General features: G+C 36.8%; 1 protein-coding gene across 1 annotated transcript in view; it reads right to left on the minus strand.

Moving 5' to 3' along the window:
* Positions 1-2,204: 2,204 nt before the first annotated feature.
* ADRB2 (adrenoceptor beta 2) overlaps positions 2,205-21,602 on the minus strand; it is a 109,568-nt gene continuing 90,170 nt past the window's right edge. Inside the window, exon 2 of the mRNA XM_003756846.4 lies at positions 2,205-2,277. Within this exon, the coding sequence (XP_003756894.2) occupies positions 2,243-2,277 (35 nt within the window). The 3' untranslated portion in view covers positions 2,205-2,242. The remainder of the gene's footprint in view (positions 2,278-21,602) is intronic.

The raw sequence follows: 21,602 nt of genomic DNA on the forward strand, positions 1-21,602 counted from the left end.
CCTATTATTGCTTAATAGCTCTTAATAGCACTTATAACAAATTCCTCTTTTTCAGTGTTCTTAGAGCATTCATCTTTATTAGGTGAGTCAAATTAGGGATGATATCATGGAAAAAGGACTTAGCAATTTAGGAATTTAGGATTCAGCATATTTGAGTATGAATCTTTTCTCTGTCACTGACACATTACATAAGCTTTCCCTATCTGAGCCTCAATTTCCTCAACTGTAAGATTAGAGGATTGAATTAGATTGTCTGTTCAGGAATTTGCTATGTTTTATGAACTTTAAAGTGCATTTTGGATGAAATAGTCTATCGTCTAAGGATTATCTGGCTCTTACATTTTGCTTTATGTTCTGAAGTTCTCCCTACTTATAAAGTTCTAGATCCATAGCTAAAATTTTCATAACTTTAAGGTTTACTAAGTGCTTTACATATGTTATCTCAGGTGATCTTCACAATAAACTTTCATGGTAAGTGCTATTATTCTTCTTCTCATTTTACAGATAAGAAAACCAAGGATAAGAGACATAAAGTAACTTGCTAGGGTCATATAGCTAATAAATGTCAAAGGCTGGATACAAAATTGAATCCATGCTGCATCCATTGAATTATTTATTATTCCACCTAGATGCTGACTAGAAGCTGTGGTAGCTATTCCCCTCTTATAAATTCAAAAAATTCTTCTCTCATAAATACTTCCTCAAGTTCCAACATACAAAGCCTTGTCAGGCTGCAGAAAAAGATGTATATTTGTCCAAGTTATACAAAGGGGAAAATGCTTTATGATGATGTATCTTTCTTAGAGGCTGCTAGGTAGGAAAGTAGATAGAGCCTTGGGCCTGAATTCAGTAAAACTTGAATTCAAATTCAATTCAAATTTTCAGTGACTTTGGGCAAGTCAATTAATCACTATCTCCCTCAGTTTTCTCAACTATAAAATGGGGAAAATAGTAAGTAATCTGTCTCCCAGGGTTGTTGTACAGATAAATAGGGATAATATTTGTCAAGCACTTAACATAGTGCCTGGCATACAGTAGGTACTTAAAGAAGGCTTGCTTTCTTCCTTCCTGAGATGTTTCATGCAATGTGAGTTTTTGTAAATCATATTATACACTAATTGCATATGGTGAATACCTTATTTAAAGGAACCATATGTTGAGTGTGAATCCTTTCATAATGCAGTTATTTCTCCTTTTATTCTATCCTTTTTAAAGCTTGTATTTTCATAATATTCATTTCCCCTAAACGAGGTGGGGGGTAAGGGTTACACTTGCAATCACACTCTGCTTCATTAAGTGTTGGAAAAATCTAAGCATTTGCATTGCCATCTCCCCTTTTGTAAGAGTAGCATGGACAGATATGGAAATAAGGGAGAGAGAGAAGAAGAAAAAGAGAGAAAAAATAGTGGGAAATGGGCAAAAAGAGAAGGAAAAAAGGAAAGGAAACTAGGGAGAGAGAACAAAAGAGAAAAGAGGGAGAAAAGAAGACAGGAAAAAAGAGTACAAAAGGAACAGAAAAAATAAAAAGGGAAAAGGGAAAGAAGAGAGAAAATGAAGGAGGGAGGACAAAGATGATGTGGGAAGGAGAGAGGAAGAAAGAAAAAGGAGAAAAAGCAAAAAAGAGAGAAAGAGAAAAGGAGAAAAAAAAAAGGTGGGGAGAGGCGGGTGTTGTGGAGAGGATGAGAGAAAGAACTATGACTGAGAATCAAATGTCAAAGTCCAAAGTTAAGCTGTTTCAATGTTTCTTCCATTTATGTTAAAACGATTATTATTTTTTTCAAACTTGACAACACAGCCCATCTGGGTCCGGTTGTCCCCTGAGTCTCATTATGAGGTCAGTTCAAGCTGACTCCCATGAACTTGTTAATAATAAAGAAATCAAATCCCTAGAGTGTCGAGGCGTTGTGTCACTGTCCTCGGGTTAGGTGGGACAGGGAAGTCCACGCTAACCCTCTTCTCCTTCCTAGAGACCTTGAGGTTTGGAGATCTCTGGCTGCAGCCCCTTGCAGTTTCCTGGTTCCCCCTCTTCTCCTGGTTCTTTCTGGGCTGTGTTCCTTCCAGATTATCTCCTTCCATGGCTCAATGCTCCTTTGCCTTCAGATCCTGAGTTCTTCTGTTATCTTTCCAGTGGCAGAAAGGAAGTCACTGTAGACATGGACCTGGAGGCAGGCAGCACCACGAGGTAGCAGTCCCCAGGGTCAGTGCTTGCTCTCCCAGGAAAGGACGAGAAAATACAATCCATTCAGCTTTCAACTGTCCCAGGATGGTCTGGGATCCCTGAGGAAGACAAAAAGAGACAATGAGATTTCAGGGATTACCAGATATTGGCCAAAAGCCCCAGTTCTTTCATCCTTTCTTCAGTGGCTACATAGAGGTCCTTTTGTAGAGATATTCTTAACCTAGGGTTCATGGATTTCTAAAGGGTCTCTGGAAAGATTTCAATGTGCTTATACATTTGAATAGCCAAAAATTACATCTTTATTTCAGTATAATGTGTTATATAATCCTAGAGATTTTATTTTATGCATCTTAAAACATTGTTCTGAGGACTCCAGAAGCTTCATCAGACCAAGGGAGGCATGACCCCACCCCCCCAAAAAAAAAAGTTTGAGGACCAGTGGAGGCTTTAGAATTTAGAAGTTAAGAGTTGAAAGAGACCCTAGGGACCTAATCTCATGAAGGACCTGCAGCTATAAAAGGAGTAAAAGTATCTTCTTTCTTCTCTTTTTCTATTCCCTCTTTTTTCTCTTTCTTCCCTCTCTTCCTATCTCTGTCTCTTCTTTCTTCTCTCTATTCCTCTTTTTTCTCTTTCTTCTCATTCCTTGTTTCTTCTTTTGTTTTTCTGATTTCTCTTTTTTCTTCTCTTCCCTCCACTTTCTCCCTCTCTCCATCTGTCTCTGTTTCTCTCAATGTCCTTAAGTTTTATTTTTAAAATAATAGTTTTTTTAAATACATGCAAAGATAGTTTTCAACATTCACCCTTGCCTTCCAAATTTTTCTCCCTCTCTTCCCTCCTTCCCCCTCCCCTAGACATCAAGTAATCCATGTGCAATTCTTCTAAATATATTTCCACATTTATTATGCTGCACAAGAAAAATCAGATCAAAAGGGGGGAAATGAGAAAAAAACAAGCAAGCAAACAACAATAAAAAAAATTTCATCTTTTGACAAAGATAAAAATACTATTTTGTGATCCACATTCAGTCCCCTTAGTCCTCTCTTTGGATGCAGATGGCTCTCCCCATCACAAGTCTATTGGAATTTGCCTGAATTGCTTCATTGTTGAAAAGAGTCAAGTCCATCAGTGTCCTTAATTTTTAAAATGAAGACAAAGGCAACATGGGACAGTTTTTCCATCCGGAAAATGAGGAGGCTCTTTTCCAGGTATGACGTTATATGAAAAATAGTTGCTATATTAGCAAAGGTCGCAAAAGCCAAGAGGCACAACTGAAACATGAGTCTAGGCCTCATAATTACTAGGCTATGGATTCCCGGGCATATCACATCTGACACAGCAAATTTAATCAGTGCAGTCATAGAAAGAAGAGATATCATGTATCCAATGCCCAAACCGGGTGGATGCAGGATGAAACAACAAAACTTTAACTTGACTCTAATGCATTTGAGCAGCTATATTATTTTTCTTTGCCTTCCATTCCAGATATTATTTTCCTCAGTCATTCCACCATTTTTTTCAAGATTTTGATGTGGAGCCTCCCTCACAAATGTAGACCACAACCTTTCTAGATCTTAGGAGTTGCATGAATATCTGTGGCCAAAAGAATTCACCCCCATATTTCTACCATTTCTTCTTTCTTTTACGCATTATCTTTACCCAAGAGAGTGTAAGCCCCTTGAGGGCAGGGACAGTTTGGGGGGCTTTTTTGGTTTGTGTTTATATTCCTGACTTTTAGCACAATGCTCGACACAAATTCAGTGCTTAATAAATGACCTGAATGAATGAATGAATAAATGAATGTCTTCACATGTAACTAAAGCAGTTTTTAGTTATTAGATACAGTGTGCCACTAGGATCTGCAATCAAAAGGCTTTCTAGCCCTGTAAGACATACTAGTCCTTGACTTCTACTAGAAACATCTCTAAGAATTTAAAATCAGATTGTTACGAGTTTTTTGTTTGTTTATCTGAAGTAATTGGGATTAAGTGACTTGTCCAGCTAGGAGATAGTAAGTATTAAGTTTCTGAGGTTGAATTTGAACTCAAATCCTCCTGCTTTCAGGGCAGGTACTCTTTATCAACTGCTACATTTAGCCATTCCAGGTTTGGTTTGTTGCGGTTGTGGTTTAGTTGTTCTTTGTTTTAAGGAATCTAAGAGGATTTTAGAGTTCACCTAATCTGATCCTTTCATTTTGTAAATGAGGAAATTGAAATCCAGAGAGGGTGATGATTTGTTCAAGATTATCTTGCTATTAAGTATCACTGACAGGATGCAAATCCAGGACTGATGACTCCAAACCTTCATTAACATGTTCCTCTGACACCTCAAAAATCTAGCACTATTTCTACTACACCATTTTGCTTGCAAGCCATGACATAGGATTAGGGGACCACACTATGGCAGTTCTTCATTTGTAAAACAAAACACAGTTATAGACTGTGGGCTTAGGATTTAGGACTAGAAGGAAGAGAGTTCAATGAATCTTGCTTCTCTAAATTGGAGGACTAATCATACTATGTATTTTTCCTTGTCTTTGGGATGCTGACCAATCCAATTCTCCAATAAAAGGCCTTAATTTTTGGATAATGTGTCAGTTAAAGAGTCTCTGTTTTACTATTGACTGTCACACAGGGGAAAGAAAGAACCAGAGATTGAAAAATTAGAAGAGGTAGATCTGTATTTCTGCTTTGATGCTTCCTACTTGTGTGATCTTGGGCAAATCACTTAAATTTTCTGAGCCTTGATTTCCTCATCTGTAAAATAATGGAATTAGACTAAATGATTTCTAAGGTGCCTTTTAGATTTAACTCCTATAAGGTCATAAATTTAAGTAATATTTATGAAATGAGCTTCATAACTCATATTTACGAAGTTAGTTATGAAATAACTCATATTTATGAAATGAACTTCATAAACTCTGGGCCCTGAACCAAACTTTCTTAATAACAGAGTAAATGACCCTTGCAAAATCACTTGCATTAGATTACATATGTCCTTTTTAGGAGGATGAGCTATGCCTATTAGAATCATTAAGGTTAGAACTGAAGAGTCTTTTGGGATCTTCTAATCCAGATCCTTCATCCGCCTCCATTATATAGACAAAGAAACTGAAGCTCATTGAGAAGAAAGGAATAGCTGAAGGTCATTGGGTAAATTAATGGCACTAGCAAAGTCCCTGAATTTGGAGTATGAGGGCCCTGTTAACAAGCCACTTCAGCCTGGATTAAATAAATTCCCTTCCATCTCTGACACTTCATATTTTGAAAGTCTTTTCATAAATAAAATTCAATACTCTGAGGTCCCTCTAAATTCTAGCATTCTATATTTTATGATATAGAATGTCCTGTTAACTCAGACATTCTATATCATCAAGCCCCTTTCAGCTCTAACATATATTGTAATATCCCTAACACTCAATTTACTAAGGCATTGAGAGGTTCTGATATCCTATATTCTAAAGTTTCTTCCAACTACTCATGTTTTATGTTTTATTGCATATAAGGTTTTAAAAATTGGTTTTGCTAAACTTTCTTCCCTTCTTCATTTGTTTGTTTTTTATTATTATGAAAAAATCTTTTTAATAAAAGATGGTTCTCTGGAAAAAGGGAAAATCTAGGTGATTTCAAAACAAAAAATATCAGTAAGGATCTTTTTTTGAATATTTGGTTCAAAGGTCCCTCTGATCTCTAATGTTCCATAATTTTATTGCACTATTCATCTTAGCATCCTGAAATTTGCCCCCTAAGTCCCATAATGGGGAGTGGTAAAAGGTGAGAGACAGATTTGGAGTCTCTCATCAAAAAAAATCAGTGTCAACTGAAAGATTTCTCAACAAAATTCAGGGCTCTTTCCTCAATCAAGTTTGCTTAGATTCCCCATGGGGGAGGGAGTATAAATCTGTTTAGGATTGTGTCCTATTCCCTTTCCTACACAGGGACATCCTGCTTAGCTCTTCCTATCTCCCTTCACAAACACTCCAAATGATCCCTAAATTCCTATGAAATGAAAAGTGTTTCCTCAGCTTCAGATCACCTTGAGTAGCCAAACTAGTTATGCTGTATTGAACCCCTGGCTTCCCCCACAATGGCTACTGGAAAATATGATCCCAGAGGCAACTTTCTTGATTTGAGAGACCTGTATTTTTTGGCTATGTTGTATTGTAAGAAATCTTGGAGTTGGGCCAGAAAGTGAAGCAGCTGCATAGAACAGGGATTCAGCAAGACATGATACTTGCTCTGTCTCTCTCTCCTTCCCTCTCTTCCTCTCTTCCTCTCTTCTCTCTCTCTCCTCTCTCTTTTCTCTCTCTCTCTCTCTCTCTCTCTCTCTCTCTCTCTCTCTCTCTCTCTCTCTCAACACTCTTGGCCTTCTTTCTGCTTATCATATTTGTCATATTAGATCAATAAATTCAAAGTCCAGTCAACTCTGCAGTGACCAAAGGCCTTAGAGTCAAACAACTCTACAGCTACTGTTTGCTAATAATACTTATATTAATAGTGATAATAAGAAATGTTCTATATTAAACATAGAAGACAGAATTAGGATCAGTTATAAGGAGGCAGAGTTTGGCTCCATATAAGGGAAAACCTCCAAACAGAAATGTCCCCAAGTGGAATGGAGAAAATTAGAGAACAGAATCTTTGGGTGTTAAAATGAAAAATGACTTCAGAATTCTTCTAGTTCAGTTTTTTCATTTGACAGAGTAGGAAACTGAGGCCAAGAGGAAAAAATGACTTGGCCAACTTTCCACATCTAGTAATTAGAATCATTTTTCCTGGTCCCAAGGGAAAGAGCTAAAAGCAACAAATCAAAGTTGCAAAGATTTTGTGACAATATAATTTGGGAAGTTTTTCCAAATATAATTTAGGAAGTTTTCCTAAAAATTAGACTGAACCAAAAGTGTTTTGAGAGAGAGAGTTCCGGAGGTAGTGAATGCTTTCAAGTAGAGACTGGCTGACCGCTTGTCAGGAATAGTGTGAAGAGGATTTCTGCTCAGGTTGATGTAAGTGCATTTTGAGGTCCCTTCATTTCTGAGTTCCAGATTTCTATGAATTTGATTGTGTGAGGGTATCATTGATGGGGTGTTTCCTTCACCTTTTAGTAGGTGGTTGGAGGACCATATCCTTAGAATTGGAAGAGACCTTGGAATCTATATCATCATATTACAGATGAAGAAATTGACACCCAGTGAAGTTAAATGATTTGTCTATGGTGACAAAGGCACTAAGTATGCCTAGTGGAATTCAAACCTAGGCCTTCTCACTCCAGAACCTGAGCTCTTTCCATTTTCATTTCCAAGAATGCTCTTGCCTAATGATCCCTGTTATGAATCTCTCAGTTGCCAATTATATATTTGAAAATTTTCAGTTTGATAGGAAAACTTCCTATTGAAGCTTGGTTCTCTTGAGCAAGCTTTTGAAAAATAGGATATTTTCATGCCAGAAGAAGCATCAGAAGGGCATGTTGTAGAGTAATAATGACTCTCATTTCTATAAAGCTTTATTATTTACACATTTTTCTTTTCACAACAGCCCTGTATAGTGCAAGGATTATTACCTCCATTTTGTCTATAAAGGAGGACTGATTCCCAGAGAAAGGAAATGACACACAGTTTATACATGCTAAATCCAGAAGTCCATTGGATGTCTCAGGACATCTTAAGGGATCTTTCCATTAAGGCATACTGCCTTGCTCTTTGATGGTGGGAATGGGAGCACTGAAGTCAGAGCCTGGATTTACATCTTGCATGAAGTATCATATGCAATTTTGATCTCCCTTGGCATCAACTTCCTCATCTGTAAATTAAGTGATTAGTTCAAGATGGTTCCCCAGGTTCCCCCATTTAGCTTTACATGTAGGATTCTGTGACCCTGCATTTCTTCCAAAGTGTCTGACTCTTGGGAAGAAAAAAACAGAGAGAAGGTTTGTCTTTTTTGGAAAGAATCTATTGAGTTCTGTTGAACTTAACTGTTCATTTTTATAATCAGGGACAGATAATTTCGTGAAAAGAAATCGTGGGCTTTCAAACAGAAGGCCTATATTCAAATTTTACTGGCTCCATCTTCTGTAACCTTGGAAAACTTGTTCAATATCTTTAAGACTCATTTTCCTCATCTGTCAAAAGGGAATAAAACTCTTGCTGTATCTCCCTCTTGGGACCATCGTGAGAAAATTGCTTTGTAAACTCTAAATCCCTTTAGAAATGTGAATGATTATTATTTCTCTCAGGGGGAAATTGTGAGGAATAAATGAGATAATGAATATAAAACAATTCATGACTAGAAAACACCATGTTAGTATGAGCTATTATTATTCTGAGGTTTGTTTCCTACCTATAAAAAATAGGCAGCTAGGCAGATAACTGATGGAATAATTGGCCAGTAGTCAATAAGAACTGAATTTAGAGCCAGATTCTGATACTTCCTAACCACGTGACCTTGAATAAGTCATTCAACCTTAGTTTTCCATTCTGTAAAATGGGGATAATAATAGCATTTACTCCTTAGGATCACTGCAAAGACAAAAAGAAATAATGTTTGTAAAGTACTTTGCAAATCTTAAAGAATTACATAAATGATAGTTGTTATAGTTAAAAAAAATTGTCCCTGAAAGATACTCATCTACTTTCTTTAAAACTTCTGAACAAGAGGTGCCGTAGGCTTCTTGATAATGTGCCCAAACATCCTTCAGCCACCTCCATCAAAAAGCCTCCTTCATTCCCATCTCAGTGGATTCTCTCTTGTGCAAACTAACATTTGTAGTTCACCACTATCACCACTACCAATCCACCCCCAGATGCTCTTCCTTAAAGAGAGTTGACTTGGCTACTAAGCTACTACTATTCTCAGCCCGAGTGGAAAAAGCACTGAACCTGGAGTCAGAAGACTAGGAGGCAGCTAGGTCACTATGGCAAAGTCATTTCCTTTTTTCTAAGCCTCAGTTTCCTTAAGACAATAATACTTTTATTACCTATCTTACCTTGCAAGGATGGTGTAAAGAAGCTCAGGTCATGGATTTAGAAGTGGAAGGGACTTTAGAAGATATATAGTTAGTCCTCTTACAGATTTTATTGTTGTTGTTTGTCCTTGGTTCTTATGCATCAAAGAGGTGATGCCATGACATGCAAGTGAATTGATTTAAGTGAGGATGGGCTGTGCAAAGTCATTAGCCTCACTTTTTCCTTCAGAGCCATCTGTGTCCTGTGACCAGATATAGATCAGGATAACAGAAGATAACCCTGGATGAAATGCTAGACTATGTTTTTTTTTTTTAAGCTACAGTCTTTAACAGGTCTCAATTTGATTAAGAGATTAGCACTAAAGCACACAGCTAGCAAGCATCAAAGGCAGGATTTGAACCATGCTCTTTCTGGCTTCAAGTTCAGCAACTATCCGAGAAAGTGTTTTATATAATTAAAGGACTATAGATGTGTGAAATATCATCATCACCATCACTAATACTATTATTAATATTTTTATTAGATCTATGATTTCATGTCAACAACAAAATATTGCATCTTAATAAGCATTTATTAAATGCCTATTGTATGTCAGACATTGTGCTTGGCACTAAGATTCAAAGAAAGAAAAAAACAGTTCCTGAACTCAAGGGATCACAGAGGCAACATACAAATAAGTTATAAGAAGGCTAAATTAATTGAAGCTAACTCACAGAGGGAAAGCACTAGCATTAAGCAAGATGGGAAAGACTTCTTGTAGAAAGTAGGATTTTAACAGGGACTTGACAGAAGCCAGGAGATAGACATAAGAAGGAAGAGAATTCCAGGAATGAGAAGTAGTCCATATAAATGCATGGAGTCAGGTGAGGACTTTCCCCATGGGTGAGGAATGTGTTTTACTGGATTGCAGATCACACCAGGGGGAGTAAGGTGTAAGAATATTCAAGTAAGAAGGAGTCAGATTATAAAGGACTTTAAAAGCCAAACAGAAGTTTTCATTTGTGTATAGAATTCCTAATGAGTAACTCTCTCTTCCAGTGTTGAGCAGAATATTATTTGAAAGTTGTCCTGGATATACTCAGAGGGAAGTGACTTGTCCAAGATAACGAAATCAGTCAGTACTTGATCCCAGGTCTTTCTGGCTCCAAAGACAGCTCTACTCTCCATTACACCAAACTGCCTCTCAAATTATTTTTATTGTTTTATCAGAGTTCATATCAATGAGGTAATGCTGGAGCCTGATGAAAAGGATTGTAAAATGTTAGAAGTAAAATGTATTATAGCACTTCAAATATAGAATATCCACATAGGAGGGTACCATGGAACATAGAATAGGTATAGAAGGGGCCTTGAAAATCTTCTAGTTTACCACTCTTACTTTAAAGTTTAAGAACCTAAAGTCTCAGAGAAGGTATGCAATTTTCCCAGAGTCACACAGAATATCATTAGTAGATTAGGACTAGAACCCAGTTTACTTGACTCCATTGAGAATTTTTTTTTTTTTTTTTTTTGGCATTATAGAATCTGGCTTATCTCAATGTAATGGAAATGCAAAGTTTTGTCGTGTGTGTGTGTGTGTGTGTGTTCTTTAATATGTGCAACTTGAGTTACTCCTAATGAGAAAACTTATGCAACAAGACCTTTATCTTTTAATGATGAAAAGAAGATGAAAAGATGAAAAGAAGAATCAGATAAAGATCATATTTCCCCTCCAACAATGCTGATGAAAGAATATTTTTTAAAAACTATAGTGATAGCTAGAAAAATTCCTTTTATTTCAAAGAAAACCAAGAATAGTATATTTGGGAGTCCTGAAGATAAATACATTCTGCACAAAATTTCTTCTGATTCTCCTCACTCAAAATTTCTTTTTTTCTGTGTCGAATAACTGTCACAGGAAAAGGGATTCAGTTTGTCTGCTTAGTTCCTGAGGGTAGAATTAGGAGCAATCAGGGATCTAGGGAGAAGAAGGGGAGGAGAGGTCAGAAAGTAGAATTATCCATAGTCTGAGTTTGTCTCAATATAAGAAAGGGCTCTCTAATGATCAATGCAATTGATAGGTAGCAATGAGAGTCCTTCCACTGAGAATACTCATAAAGAAGCTACAAGACTAGTTTACAGAAAAGCCATATACAGGCATTTCACAAAGTAAAAAGAAATAGTCTAAATGGAATTCCTTCTAACTCTAAAATTATCAGATTTCCCTCATCTATTCTATAAGATCCAGATCAAATCTAACCAACTTCTCAGACCACAATTTCCCCTTTTCACTCATTTATAGTCCTGTCTGTACCCTGAATTGAGGATTTAGAAAATACTCTCTTGTCCTATTGGTTAACTTTTTGCATGTAAATGTCTTATATTCAGGCATTGGGGCCAGAGAGCCAGTCCTGGATTCATTAAGGACCGATTTTGACACCTGATCACTAGTTGACCCTAAGAACCTAACATGTCACCCCCTTTCCTGGCTTCCCAGCTCTATAAGACTATTCATAATTGTGATCTGTATTGGGGTTGAAGAAGAATAAATATAGTTTCCTCTACCAATGATAACACAAGTATAGAGCATAGAAGCACATTTCACCAAAGGACACTGACTAGGTCTATTTCAGTTAAATAACATTTTAGGGCATGTCATAGTATAATGAAAATTGCAATCAGAATGCTTGGATTTAACTCTAAGCTCTGACTCACTAAATAGATAAGCTTGAAAGAAGTAGCTTACCTTCTATAGCTTCGGTTTTTTCATCTGTAAAATGGGAATAATGATGTTTGCAGCACCTACTTTGCAAAGTAATTCCAGGTAATTACTTTCAACTATTATAGAATTAGAAATATGAACTTGTATTGTTATTAGTACCACAGGAACGATGTTAAAATGTTATGAATAAGCAGCTGCCAAATGGTATCACAGAAGCATTTTGCAATATTATGGTGAGGTTTGGTTATAATTCAATAAGGATGTTATTATAACATGTTCCTGGTTTGGACAATTATATACTGAAAAAACCTCTACTTCTTACCGTTAAAAGGAGAATTGCTTGAGGGCTAAACAATTGATTAAAGGAAAAGGTTTCATTTGAATTAATGCTTTGCCATTGATAAAGAAATCCAAATCTTAATTTGTCGATTCAGTTTTATTATTCCTGTTACCATTTTCAACTCTAATATTGCTCAATGCCCTAATATTTTATTCAGTTTCCTTCCAATTGTGTTATTTTCATGTTCTATGTTCTGAGATCAAGTCCTTCTTTTTGCTAGGCAGGAAGTGACTTTCTCAGAGGATGAAAGTGATTTGCCCAGAGATAAATGAGGAGTTAATGGTAGAACTGAAATTAGAACCCAGGATTTCCAACTCCCAGTTTAGCCTGATCCAACCTATCCCTCAAAAAAACATTTTGGCCTCTCTTGCTAGAATGTATAGCTCCTACAGTTGGTATCCTGGACTCAATTTAGTTTAATAGCGGGTTGCTGCTGAACACACAAGGGCACTCAGTAAGTACTTAATGGCAAGGACTCATGAAGGTTGGCAAAATCAGTCCCTTAGCGTTTCTGGCCACACCTCCCCTTTGCATTCAAATATTCTCCAAGGGACAAAAGCCAGGAAACAGTAAGGAAAGTTGCCAACTTTTAGAGAGACATGTCTGAAACTGGCAGAGTGTATTGTCGACAGAGTTAGCTCCCAATGGGGACAGAAGCCTGAGAGGGTGGAAAAGGGGATGGGAGGGTCTCAGTGCCTCCTTCCATATAACCAACCACACTGTTTTTTGGGGCTGGTCTCTGTCTCAGCCTGTCTATTCCCTCCTAGCCAATCCTCAGGCTAGAGATAGTTGCAGCTTTACAGTTTAATAAGGATAATGACAGGCATTTATTATCACAATGTATTTTACAATGCACAAACTATTTGATCCCCAAAATAGGCCTTAGAAGGAGGCAAGGCAAGGCAAGGCAAGACTGTTTCTTCCCACTTCAGAGAAAGAGACATAGGAAAGGTCAAACACTTAGAAAGCTTTTATGTCTTCAGGACCTTCCCAGTTCTGAATAACAAAATAATAGCAACAATAGCCAACAACAACAACAATAATAGCTAGCATTCATATTGTATCCACTTTGTTCCAGACACTGTGGTAGGTGCTTTACAAAATATTTTCTCCTTTAATTCTTTACAACATAGGGAGAAAGTTAAGGGACGGGCTTAAGGTCATATAAAGCTATTAAATGTCTGAGATAGGATTTGAACTTAGCCCTTTTTGATTCCAGGCTTAATGGCACATCATAATGTTTCTTCTAGTTCTCATGCTTAGTTTTCTATCCAAAGTTTATTAAGTTTGCCTTGGTTCACTGAATCACCGAAAAGAACTATGTCTTTTATAGTCAATCATTGCACAATCTTGCTGTTATTGTATACAATGTATTCCTGGTTCTGCCTGTTTCACTCAGCATTAGTTCATATAAATCTTTCAAGGCCTTTCTAGCATTAATTTGTTCATCATTTTTATAGAACAATAAATATTCCATTACATTCATATACCACAACTTATTCAACCATTCCCCAATTGATGGACAGCTATTCATTTTTTAATTCTTTGCTACCACAAGAAGAGCTACCACAAATATTTTTGCACATGTGGGTCCTTTTTCCTCCTTTATAATTTCCTTGGTTTACAGCCCCAGTAGAGACACTGCTGGATCAAAGGATATGCACAGTTTTATTGCCCATTGAGCATAGCTTCAAATTACTCTGCAGAAATGTTGCATCAGTTCACAACTCCACCAACAATGCATTAGTGCCCCAGTTTTCTCACATCCCCTTCAACATTTATCATTATCTTTTCCTGTATCTTAGTCAAACTGAAAGGTATGAGGTGCCACCTCACAATTAATTTTCTATGTTTTAAGTGTAGTTGTCTTCCTTTGCTGCCTCACTGTAGCATGGATAAGAATCTGGCTTGTCCAAGGCTTTGAATAAAAGGTGAAACAGTTTACATCTGCCAAAAGACTTTAGTAGGGATAGATAATAGACTATGAGTCTGGCATCTAATGACCAGCCCAGCTAAGTGTAAGGAGGAATATAACTCAAAGATTGGTCTCTAGGTAAAAATATCATTCAGCCATACCAACTCATTTAGACTAACTGTCTTCTACAATGAATATTTTCACTGCATGATAATGAATATTTATAGATCCTGGAATTGTTATAGTAGGTGTTTTAAATTTAAATGGAAATAACATCCCTTAGACATAGTGTAATGGAAAAAAATAGAAATTTGCAGTGAATATATCTGTATTGTTTTAGGCATGTCATTTAATGTCTTTGAACCCCAATTTTCTCACTTAGCCAATTCCCAGACTAGAAAGAAATAGAGGCAAAGATGTGCAGTGGAAAGAACTCTGAGCTGAGAGGCAGAGAAAAGCTGGAAGGAAGCTTGCCTCCAATACTTACTAGCTGTATGACCTCAGCAAATTTTCTAATCTTTTTGAGCTTTTGGTAGCTCATCTGTGAGGATCAAATGGAAATAAACATGTGAAATGTATTTTGAGAACCTTTATATGCTATACAAATGTCAGTTTATCTAGAAATTGAGATAGTTGAACTAGATAATCTTTAAGATCTCTTCCAGCTCTGAATCCTATAATCCTGTAACCCAATAAATTCCCTTTTAGTTCTGACTTCCTATGTCCCATGTTTGAAGATCATGTTAAGTTCAGCAAAACCCAATTTACTGTAAGTGTTGATGACCTGTGAACTTGGGTCATAGGATTATGGACTGAGACCTAAGAGAGCTGGAAAGGGTCTTAGAATCCAACTCCCTCATTTTATAGATGAGGAATCAGTCCCATAGAGATCAAGTGACTGTTTCAGGTTCTCTTACTTAATAAGTGGTTGAGGCAGGATTTGAACTCTAGTCTAAGCCAAAATTGTACAAATAAGCAAATACAAATACAGAAAATATAGAGTCTAGTTTTGGCTGACCAGAAAGTCTTCATGAGGATATCTAATTTGTATATTTCTACCCCGACATCCAATTCTTACTCATTAACAGTCCAGAGTCACTGAATCTTGGAATCTGAGATTGGAAAAAATCTCATAGGGCACCCAGTCCATCATTTATCTGAAGAGGAACTCAAGACTGAGCTCTGCTTGAATATCTTTAGGGGCAAGGAGTTTGTGACATAGGCAATGCTGTCATCAGAATGTCCTGATATTTGGAAGTTCTTAAACCAAAAGTCATTTCCCCCTAATTTGCCACCATTGTTCCTTGTTCTGTCCTGTGAAGTGCCATAGGAGGAAAAATGGAATATTTATTTTCTTTAATTCATCTTCAGATATTGAAAAAAAGTGATCAAGCCTACTCCCAATTTGGGCTTCTCTTCTCTACTTCCTTCACCTTTGGTTCCTAATGGGGAAAGAATCAAGACACCAAGAACAATTATATTAAACAAAATATAAATAAGGTTTTACACTGTTTCTCCTGTAGAAGTTGTGACATTTTCTGATCAAAACTGATGGAATCAGGAGATATGAAGCTATTTGCTTGTCAAGAATCAGCCATCTGGTAGCCCTTTAAAAGGCAAGACCTATTCCTTAGGAAGCAATCAGAAAGGAAATCATTCCTCATCTTTTTTTTTTTTTTGCACGTAGAGGAGAGATTACTTCTTTTCTCTTCCTTCCATCAACTACAGTATCTTACAATGGAGCTACTTGTCCAATAAGAAACACTTGATCCAACAAGAAACAAATTGTGAATCAAAACAGGAGATACATTTAAGGATTTTCTCAACTCATTTGAGAAGAGAGCCAATGTTGGCAGTTGAGAGTTGAGTTATAGAGAAGAATGGGCCTCAAAAATTCAAATTGAGCAACCTCACATATATGCTGTACCCAGCAGAAGAAAATAAGGACACCAAGAGAAAGAAAAGAACGTCAGTACTTTGAAATGTCAGACGTGAGTTTCCTTGGCTACATAGGGGCAGTATGTGCCCTAGTGTACTTTTACTGATGGTGTGTGGAGCTGTAGAAGAGTATAACCCAACTTTGTAAGGAGAATGTTTTTGTAGCTACTATTTGTTTTAAGATAATTATGTTTACAGGATGACTATTAAAGGTAAGTACCTCAGTGGGGCTCATGAGTTTCAGTTTTAGGATTGTGGATCTATAGAATTCCTTGATCATGAAGGTAATCACAATTACCCTCTAAAATCAAAAGTATGTAAGTTGGGGAGGTTCCTGAAGAGAGTGATACACTAACAAACCTGTACCTTCTCTCTAATTGACCCTACCTTTTATCAAAGCTCCTCATGTGCTTATCTGATTTATTGTTGATTTCAAATCCACAGGTATCTCCTGAAGAAGTCCGAGAGGCATCTCTTACCACTCAACAGCAAATCACCAGAAATATTGCCATATTTCAAAAAGATATCAGAATTTTATAAACCCAAAGATGTCATATGTTCCTCCCAAGGGCAATGCTCCTGACAAAATATTTTCTGGTGTGAAAAATCCTGGAAATACCAGCTGCATATTTCTGCCCCAGATTTTTTTCCCAGAGCCTTTTAAGTACAGATCAACCTCTAACAGACTAATTCTTGTAGGGCAGAAACAAAAACAAAAACAAATAAAACTCTTAGAAATCCATTTCACAGGTGAGAAAAATGAGATTCTGAGAAATGAAATGACCTGTTCAAGGTAATAGAAGTAATTACATGAAAAAGCCTAAATTGAGCCCATGACTTCTGATTCCAAATCCAGGATTCACTTCGGATTTCCAGTGTCCATGCTGACATTTTTTACTTGTCACCAGAATTCTCTCTGGAGCATATTGTTTTATTTCTATAACCCTGGGTCATCTTTCCATTTTCTGATACAACTGACCTGTAACCAGATTCAATTAAATTCAATAAGCATTTATTAAGAGCCTACTAAGTGCCAAGCATTATGCTTTGTTATAGCCTTGGATTGGACAACTAGTGTTTCCAGCAAGGACAGCTTCTAGATCAAGAAGACTTCTCAAGACTTAAGGTCCCACCTGCCTAGTTGGCAATGTTTTTTGCTAACCAGTTTTTCTGGGCATCAGGCTAATAAAAACAAGAGCAATGAGATATGGCTCACATTTAGATGGTATAATATGGCTTACAAAGCAGTTTCCATTGATTATAATATTCCATCCTTACAAAAACTGTAAGAGAAGTATTGAAACTATTATTATACTCATTTTGCAGATGAGTAAATAGAAGTTAAGAAACTTGGCCAAGAATACACAGCTGGTAAGTGGACAAGTTAGGATTCAATAGCAGGTTTTTTATTCCAAAATTAATGTTCTTTCCATTACAGCATATAAGCCTAGCCTAGTAGGGTGACAAACAGAAGCCCATTTAAGTAACCATAGAATCTTTGTACAACTTCCCCTTCAAAATCTCAGCTATAAATGTCAGACTCATCTTTTACTCTTTCTTCCTGTCCCTCTCTCACATTCCCAATCCAGTTACCATTCCTGATGATTTTACTATGGCTATATGTCTCACAACTGTTCTCCACTCTGACTACTGCCACCCTAGTTCAAATCACCATAGCCTCAATATCATCTTGCAGTGATTTTTGTTGTTATTATTATTATTATTATTGCTAATAATAATAACTAATTTTTATGATATATTATTTCAGAATTTGAAGATTTTTACATATATGTATATATGTAAATATGTATATATGTATATATGCGCTTGTTAACTAGCTTTTTTTAAGATTTGAAAACTTATATACATATGTGTTTGTGATTTTTTTTGATTTTCACAATAACTTTGTAAAATAAAGGCAATTATAATCCCCATTTTACAGAAGAGGAAATTGGGGCAGATAGAGATTAAATGACTTACACATATGGTGAGTTTCTGAGGCTATATTTGAATTCAGGTGCAGCAGACTCTAAGTCCAGTGCTTTTACCCATAAAATGCCTTTATTAATTAAGTAGATACTTGATATATATATGCTAATTGACTGACTGATTGATTACTTTAAAACCTTCCAAACACATCTCTCTGCTCTTAGGCTCTATCCTCTCCAGCGTAGCTTTCATAAAGCTGCCAAAATAAACTTCCTAATGAACAGGTCTGACCATGTTGTTCTCCTGCTCCAAAGTTTTCAGTGGCTTCCTTTTGCCTTTAGGATAAGAAACAAAAAATTGTTAGCCAGATGGTTAAGCCCTTCCATAGTCTAGCTCCAAATTCCTTTTCTAGTCTTCTTTTATCCTTCTTCCCTTCATACCTCTTATCTTACACACACACACACACACACACAAACACAAAACTTCTCACTGTTCCCTGTTTCTTGCCCTTTTCTGCCTCTATTATTTATTACTATTATATATATCACAATTACTATTATATATGGCTGTCTCTTTATTAATTTTGGCACCACTTCCTCCATGAAAACCTTCCCTGATTTCTCTGTGTTCAGTTGAAAATGATATCCTCACATTTTCCTAAAGTGTTTTATTTGGATCTGTCCCTTATCTCCACCATATTCTACTTTATATCATGCAGGCAATCCTCAACTTTAGTGGGACTAATGTTTCTAGGAAACTGTGCCAAAATTAAAAAAAAAAAATGTGATGTATTGAATCTATGAGACACAGGGGATTAAGTTCCCATGACCACTTCTTGCTAGGGATTGCTGACAGTACTCTTTTCTGCATACAATTCTTTATCACAAAATACTAATTCTGATAATATATGCTTTTTCTAACGTAGTAACCATGAAATAACCCACAAAATGCAATACACAAAATAAAATTGATAACATGCAAAAGATTTTTGCTTGCTAGTAATTTCTTAGAATTCTGTTACCCTTTGTGTTAACATCTCAATTTTTCAAAAACAAAACATATTTCAGACATATTCAACTTTTACTACACATGAAATCCACTGTACCATAAATACTGTAGATTAAATAAAATTCTTAAAGCTAAAATACTTTTAAACTGAATTTTACCTTGTACTATGTCATGTAGTGTAAGGTATTGTGCTGCATATTAAATAATGAAAACATTCAGTGAATGCATGAGAGTTCTTTAGTCTACAATAAAAGGGTGAACAAGATCCATGAAGCACCTAAAGGATACCACCCACTCCCCAAACTTGTGTGCATCTTACCTCTAATTTTTTTCTGTCCTGCACACAGCTATGAATGGTTGCCAATATGAAAGAGAAAATGAGGTTGCTACTAAAATCACACCAATACTTGAAGTCATCAAAGTTAAAAATGTGAATGCTGAAGCTTAATTGTATTTATTTCTAGACATTTCTAGACATCTAGACATTTTCCCTTTATTAAGTAAGCCCTGTGTAAGTTGCAGACCTATATACTTAGCTTATGTATGTATCACTGCAGCCTTATGTTGGCCATTTTTCATCTTTGAGGACACAAGGCTTTTTTCAGTGTCATAAAATTTAGAAATGGAATGTGTATTAGGTATCACCTAATCCACTGGCTGGAGCAAGTAGGTGGCACAATGGAAAGAGTATTAGTCTTGGAGTGAGAAAGACCTGAGTTCAAATTCAGTTCTCAGATACTTACTAGCTGTATGACTGTGGGCAAGTCACTTAACCCTGTTTGCCTCAGTTTCCTCATGTGTAAAAATGAACTAGGAAATGCAAATCACCCTCAGTATCTTTATCAATGTTTGAAAATAACCAAACAAAAAACAATCCATTAACTATATTTCAAAGATGGGGGGACAGGGGGACCAGAGAGCCTTAGCTTGTCCAAGATTACTTAAATTATATGCAATTTGGCTTAGAGTTCATACTCAGGTCTACTGAAACCAGACATAGTGCTCTTAAATTCTTTGGTTCCCAGCTTGTGTGAGAAATGCTGAAAAGTTGGGTTTTCACAGTGTTGCAAGCTTTGAGGTAGTGTGGAATTGAGATAATGGGTACCCCTGACCAAGAGGATTTTAGAATGTGAAAGGTTAAGGAAGTTTAGGATTCACAGAACAATTAAGTGATCAATAGAAGCTATGAGCAAACAAGGAATTGGGGGGGGGGGGGTAGGCTAGGAAGGCACAGGTAGATTAAGCCAATCAGAAAGACTCCTGTGGTTTTGAGAAAACCACAAACTTAAGGTAATAACCCATCCAGCCCAAAGTAGTTTGGGTCATTGACCTGATTTGACCAAATCACTACTGAGCCTGCTTAATAGGCTAATTGAATATTAAACAACACACCCCAGAGGAGGAATTTTCCGCCATTTTTGAAAATGGGATATATGATGGGGGGGGGGGGGGCATGTTTTTAAGGGGAAATATTGTAACCCGGATAAGACAGGACCAATCCACTATCTGAAGGGAGGGACTGCGTCACCTGAGCAAGTATAAAAGTTCCCCCATTTCTGTACTCAGGGCTCCCTCTTCAAGAAAAGGAGTGGGGCCCACTTCTGACCAGAAATGTTAAGACAATTCCTTAAGATTCCTCTTTAATAAATGCTCCTTGATATCTGATTTTCAATGTCAAGAGTGTAATTTTTAACACTTGGTTTGAACTGAATTGAACTGGCTGAGGGTTCTACAGAAAAAGAATCTCCTCTAATGCCTATCTTAAGTAATCCCCTCCAAAAAATCAGGGATAAGTGAATTCATACACAAGTTGAGCATGTGAATAAGGTTATTTACTCCCTTTGCATTAAGGCATTTAATTTGCTCTAATTAGGATTGCTCTTTTGGGATTGTTCTAATTGTTAGGATATTTTTCCTCATGCCTGAGAAGTCTAATCCTTTTTCCCCATGACAAGCTTTTAAATATTTGCAGACAGTTATCATGTCCCTATCAACTTTTTTCCAACCTAAACATCCATTTCCTTGTTGTTTTTCTTATATAGCATCTTCTCCAGTTCATATCAACATCCTCTTGGTTTTCCTCCATTGGTTGAGTATGGTCTTTTTAGTTAGCATCTTTACATGTAACCAAAAAGTTCTAAGAAATAGTGAACTGGTGAAAGATTGTATTTTAGTCAGATGATCTAAGGTCAAGTGCAGATTCAGTTATGTGAACCAAGACAAATCAGTTTACCTCTTTGCATCCCCGTTTTCTTCTCTATAAAATTTGGAGACAGAGATAGAGAACCTTATAAGGGTCTTTTGAGATCTAGAAAAGCATTTTAAGTGTCAATCCTACAGGGTTAAGTCTGAAATTTTCCTTTCCTAGGCCCCAAACACACAACCCCAGGCCCCCAGCTTGCTTGGCAGTCCATCTGTTGGCCAAGGCTTCTTGGGGAATAGCCCTGGGGAGAGTCAATAGGCCATTCAGCACCTTTTGGAAATTCAACAAACTGTCTATAGGAATCTGGCTTGGGCACTGGCTACTGTCCAATGCCTCTTGACAATCTCTCCTGCATGGGAGGGTGTATCCCTTTGGGCAGTTCCCAGTTCTTTCCACGGCTGCCTGCCTGGCATGAAATGGGCTGGGTGATGCCA

Source organism: Sarcophilus harrisii, chromosome 2, assembly GCF_902635505.1.
Source record: "Sarcophilus harrisii chromosome 2, mSarHar1.11, whole genome shotgun sequence".
Lineage (NCBI taxonomy): Eukaryota > Metazoa > Chordata > Mammalia > Dasyuromorphia > Dasyuridae > Sarcophilus > Sarcophilus harrisii.